The following is a 5,264-nucleotide window of genomic DNA, read 5'->3' as shown; positions in this document are numbered from 1 at the left end:
TCTTTTGATGTAAAGTTTTTTTCTGCTGTGGAGTTTTTTTGTTTATCGAAAGGTGGTTAAAAGTTAATTAAAAAACCTGATTTTCAGTAATTGACCAAAACGTACTTGATCCCTAGACACTTGACGTATATAGATTCGATCGAATTTCCGATCGTTGGGAAAAATATCACTGTAAGGGCGCGTGTCCACGCTAAAAAAATCTTGTCTACCCCCGACACGACGCGCTTTGCCGCTATTGTATGGGGCGGGGTGAGGTGCTTTGTCAGTAAACGAACCTTTACGCGCGTGGACGGGTGTTGTTTAGTAGTCAACCCAAAATGTACAACATATTATTTCTTTCGTCACAGTCAGTAGTAAAACGACAACTACCTGGAAGACTCGTAATGCTCTGACACATTTTACCTTACACAAGTCTGTCCGAAAGCATTCGTATCGTGTACATACTCATCATTTTCTCGTCTGCAACAGACACGTCATGTTTACGTGGCTAGATCCGACAAAGTTAACTGCCTCTGTGGCCGAACGGTTACCATGCTGGACTGCGATGCAGAGGTCCTGGGTTCGATTTCCGGGCCGGGAGAAATATTTGTATGGCCTTCATTTATTTCTCTCGTGGGTTTGGGTGTAATTTGTGATCGTCTATGTGTGTGTTCATGGCGCCCGCGACACAGGGTTTCCCTAGTGCGAGGTTATGAGTGGTTTAAAAAAAGTTCTTGTCGTGTACAGGACCATTCTCGTCTTTTCTGTACCAGTCACGTCGAATTTCTTAGCGTGCACGCACCCTAAGAATTTCATTTTGATCATGTACATACTAGAGGGCGCCAGGGTATTAATTGTGTTGGCACTCGACTAAAAAACCATTTCAAAAACCCATCACCGTCAAGAAAATGTTAGATCCTCACCCGCATACACACCTGCGTCCTTCCAGGTTCCGTTTGCTCTGTCTCACGCGCCAATAAATGCACGAATAGGACACAATGATGACCACACACGGCAGGGCGAATCCGAACACGAACAAATATTTCTTCGGAGACTTGTTGTCTTTGGGCAATATCGTGCAGGAATACGTCTCCCGATCCAAGCCTAGTTGGCCCCAGATGCCTAGTAGAGGCGGGACCTGGAACAATATTACGGCTCAGATTAATTTAAAAAACTCAATTAATAATTTATTTAGAAGAACAGACAAGGTACAAGATACTATGGTGATTTATAACACTTAAATAAAAACGTTTTGGTTGTACAGGCGTCGTTGTATTTCGTGAGTTGTGATTGAGCCCATCATAACCTATTCTAAATTCAAGACCTGTGAATAGGGTTATGATGGTGTTCTATTATCACATAATCAAACCATGAGTTAGCAGTGTCTATACTCTAATGCTGTAGGGTGTGAGTGAGTAAATGATGAAATAATAAAAAATGTGTATCCGTGAGCTTATGTTTTTTTATACTATTGACGAGACGAGCAAGTCGTGCGTCTGATGGTAAGTTACACGCCTGTCCATAACAGTTGCAGTGCCACTCAGAGCTTTAAACCGCAAAGATCATTACCACTGCTACTGCGCGAATGTTATTCAACTACGTAAAAGTTGGATAAGAACATTTTGTACCTATCTATATAAATTTTTTGTTGCACTATAGTATTAAACCTCGTAAATGGCAAATTTTAAATATCCACCGGAATCTTATTAGACATTGTGTTATTTGGGATCTTGGATAACTACTCAAAGCAGATCTAAGAGATTGATAGACACCTTGGAAATGATGAAGAATGAAAATGGAATAAAATAAATTATAGACTACATCACTCACATACGTCGCTTTGATCCCAAAGTAAGTAGCTAAAGCACTTGGCTTATGGAAATCGGAAACAACGACGGTACCACAAACACCCAGACCTGAGATAATAGAGGAATGGGGCCTCAGAGATGGCAACACAATGAAGACCGGTGTGCACTCGACCACGGAGGCCGTCAGATTAATTCTACTAAACTTCTTAATGCGATCACTTCAAAACCGGAACGCAGTATGTCCCACAGTATTTCCCTGGACGAACTCTTAAACGTGGAGATCTACTGCTATTAAAACAAATGCTATGGCGATTAACCGATAATGTTTTTTCTTTTAAAAGCTATAGTTACACCGTACGGTGTATTACTGAGTTATGACAAAAATGTCGATATATCAGTTGGCAAGGAAATTATGAGATTTATGCAAACAATGAACGCCATCCTATATTTACCCAAATGGATACATAACAATAACACAGGAATTATCTAGACAAACGTTCTATTTGTGATGTAACAGCTGAGCACACTCGAGCTTGGACACGTTTACTCTTCCAGGTGAACACAACACCCACACAATCCATTTGATGACACAGAACCGTAAGGGGAACAATATTATGGTTGTATTCCGATTATTTGTTTATATGTAGGAATTGTCACAACCTTATACAGCCGGCAACATGTTAAAAATGGTTTAGCCAGGTATCCTTTTTGCATTTCATGTTTCCTATTATAGTTGACGCAAATGCAGTAGGAAACTGTAAGCGCTTTCGATTAAAAAGCTCCGCATGCAGATAGGGAAAGGTGTACCACATGATCCCCTTAAAGGAGAATGGTGGTACTTAAAAAGATATTCAGTTTAAAGCAAATGTAAAAGCGTTTCATGATAGAAAATTTATATGTTTACATCTATGTGAATATTTTTAAAACCCTGCCAAAGGTAGGGTTTTAAAGCAAGCAATATATGTATAAAATGAGCAAGATGATCCAGGGGACCACCTTGCCCCTACTTTGGGTAATTTCTGGGTTTTGGTAGAAATAAATGAAAACAACAACTTTTTAGACTTAACAAAGTGCTTATTTATGTAATCTTAGGTATATGAAACCACAGTTACGGAACTTCGAGATCAAATAACCCTAATTATTTTTTACCCTACGAGGTGTACCTAAGGGTGGGCGATATTGTTTTTATGACAAGCTGATGTGCCAACGAGAAAACATCTTGTCACGATAGCCGTAAGTGACAGACGCAGTGGCAGTGCCCCTAAGATCTTTGCGATTTGAAGCTCTGAGTGGCACTGCAACTGTTTGTTCCGTCACTTGGTATTATAAAAACAAAATTTAGCTTCGAGTCCTCAATTTGGTTCACTTCTTTTTATGATACTTATCTAGTTTCCCGTTCAATAACTGCCAATCGGCTTGGCACAGATTTATCAAAGGAAAAGTGCTAAATCTCAAACACCCATGCTGATTTCAATATGTCGTCTTTATAAACATATTGTGAAACTAGATAAGAAGTTTCCGTACGTAAGAAATCTAAATATAAAATATAACTTCATAAACCAATGAACCAACTCCACATTCTTGTATACGTATATTCGTTTTCATCGGAAACCCAAAAACAAATACACAAAGTAAATAAACAGTGTCTACTAGTTCGTTGCACTTCCATGTTACGATTCGGATTAATTGTCCCGAATTATGTCGGGTATCATGCGTCTGCGCCGACCAGCGTGCGCGCATAAACTTATGAAACTCGGAGCTAGGAATTAGAGATATAAAGTACTAGCGGAAGCGGTTTTAGTGAAATTAATAATAATAATAATAACGCATACACTCAACATAGCCCCGCAATAGGGAAACCCTGTGTCGCGGGTGCCATGGACACATACATAGACAACCTATATTTATTTTTTTTGGTAATGTTTTTTTCCATTGGAAAAGGCAAAGGCGCTAATGCGCCATACAGCCAAGACTGAGAGTAATCTCTTTCTTGTATTCCATTACAAGAATTAAATGTCTTCGATAGTGCTTCTTACGAAATAATATAAAATTGGATAATATTCTTGATTTTTCAGGAGATCTGGTAGAGAAAGCGGGATGTTTTCAGGGGTTTTGTTCAGTTCAAGAAGCTTATATATTATATATGATGCAAGGATTGGTTGGAGTAGTTACAGTGAGTACACGACGGGGAGATCATGTGCATTCTATGCAGGTGTTCATTGAATCATCCATGACCAAGACGTAATCTGCAAATAGTTCTATAGAACTTTCTATGAATATATCTTCTTTTCACAAACCACGGCTGTTTAATTTCAGAGTGTATACCATGATACCAAGTGTCTTTTGTTAACAGTGTCTCCTGCCAGTGTTGCATCCATTTTTTAAGTAACTATTTATAATAAAATAAATATACAGATGTCAAAAAAAGACGATGAATGAATTTATTTTGATTAAATTGTTATTGTAATTTTTTTACTACAAAGAATAAAAATAAAAAAGGCGATATGTTCATATTTCACACCAGACAAAATCCAGAGATGCAGTAAAAACTAAGCTATTACATTTTTATAAATTCATAGCTCGTGTCGTGTGTGGGAGCTGTGTAGCATTTAGACGCATTTAGTCAATTGGTGTTGATGCGTTTGATGCATTCTAATGACGCACTTTATTACTTGTTGCATTATGCAGGAGTTTTGGTCGCCCCTGCCCTCACAATTCGTGTTTAGCATGGCACATAAATATTTGTATAATTCGGTTTACGTGCATTAATACGGGTGGCCATTATGTAAGACTGCATTGCTAGTATTATACAGAGCTGGTAACATTGTAAACTTACTTAAAAGACGTAAATAAACTTGAGTTTATGCTATGGTAATGAAATATTATAATAAAGTTAACAGAAAATGATGTTTTCGTAACAGTAAAGCTCCTAGTGAAAGTGTTCGTCCAGGGAAATAGTGATACATCTTTCTGCAGCCAAGCAATAACGTCAGCATTACTGTGTTCCGTTTTTGAAGGGTAAGGGTGCTGGTGAAATTACAGGCACATGGGACTTGTCAACTTATTATCAACTTGTCAACTTATACGCACGACTATTATAAAAAAAAAACGAAAAAAAATGACGAATATTGACGACGTCGGTGACCTAACGGTTTACACTGGGCACTGGATGCGGAGGTTTTCCTTGTTCGAGACCAATAGCGGTAGCACGACAGGGCGCTACTTGAGCAAGAGCGACAAAGCGCGAGATACTGCTATAATGTTGATCTAGAACATTATGTGCTTGTTGCAGATATTATTGCAGTATTTGTATTGGATATAAGTAGCTTTATTGCTGTCAGCAACATCTGTGAAAAACTTAAGAAAAATCCATAACTCAGCCATCGATACAATACCAAACATACTCTGAGACGGAAAAAATTTTAGAAGTATTAAAGTAATCCATACCCACACACACACACACATAACACACACACA

The 5,264-nt window shown here is 38.4% G+C and overlaps 1 protein-coding gene across 1 annotated transcript in view; it reads right to left on the bottom strand.

Moving 5' to 3' along the window:
* Positions 1-640: 640 nt before the first annotated feature.
* LOC113236152 (protein trapped in endoderm-1) overlaps positions 641-5,264 on the bottom strand; it is a 63,073-nt gene continuing 58,449 nt past the window's right edge. The window contains exon 5 of the mRNA XM_026472155.1: positions 641-1,117. Within this exon, the coding sequence (XP_026327940.1) occupies positions 899-1,117 (219 nt within the window). The 3' untranslated portion in view covers positions 641-898. The remainder of the gene's footprint in view (positions 1,118-5,264) is intronic.

This window comes from Hyposmocoma kahamanoa, unplaced genomic scaffold, assembly GCF_003589595.1.
Source record: "Hyposmocoma kahamanoa isolate Upper Pololo Valley unplaced genomic scaffold, ASM358959v1 89, whole genome shotgun sequence".
NCBI classification, from domain to species: Eukaryota; Metazoa; Arthropoda; class Insecta; order Lepidoptera; family Cosmopterigidae; genus Hyposmocoma; species Hyposmocoma kahamanoa.
This window is presented reverse-complemented; position numbering and strand designations above follow the sequence as displayed.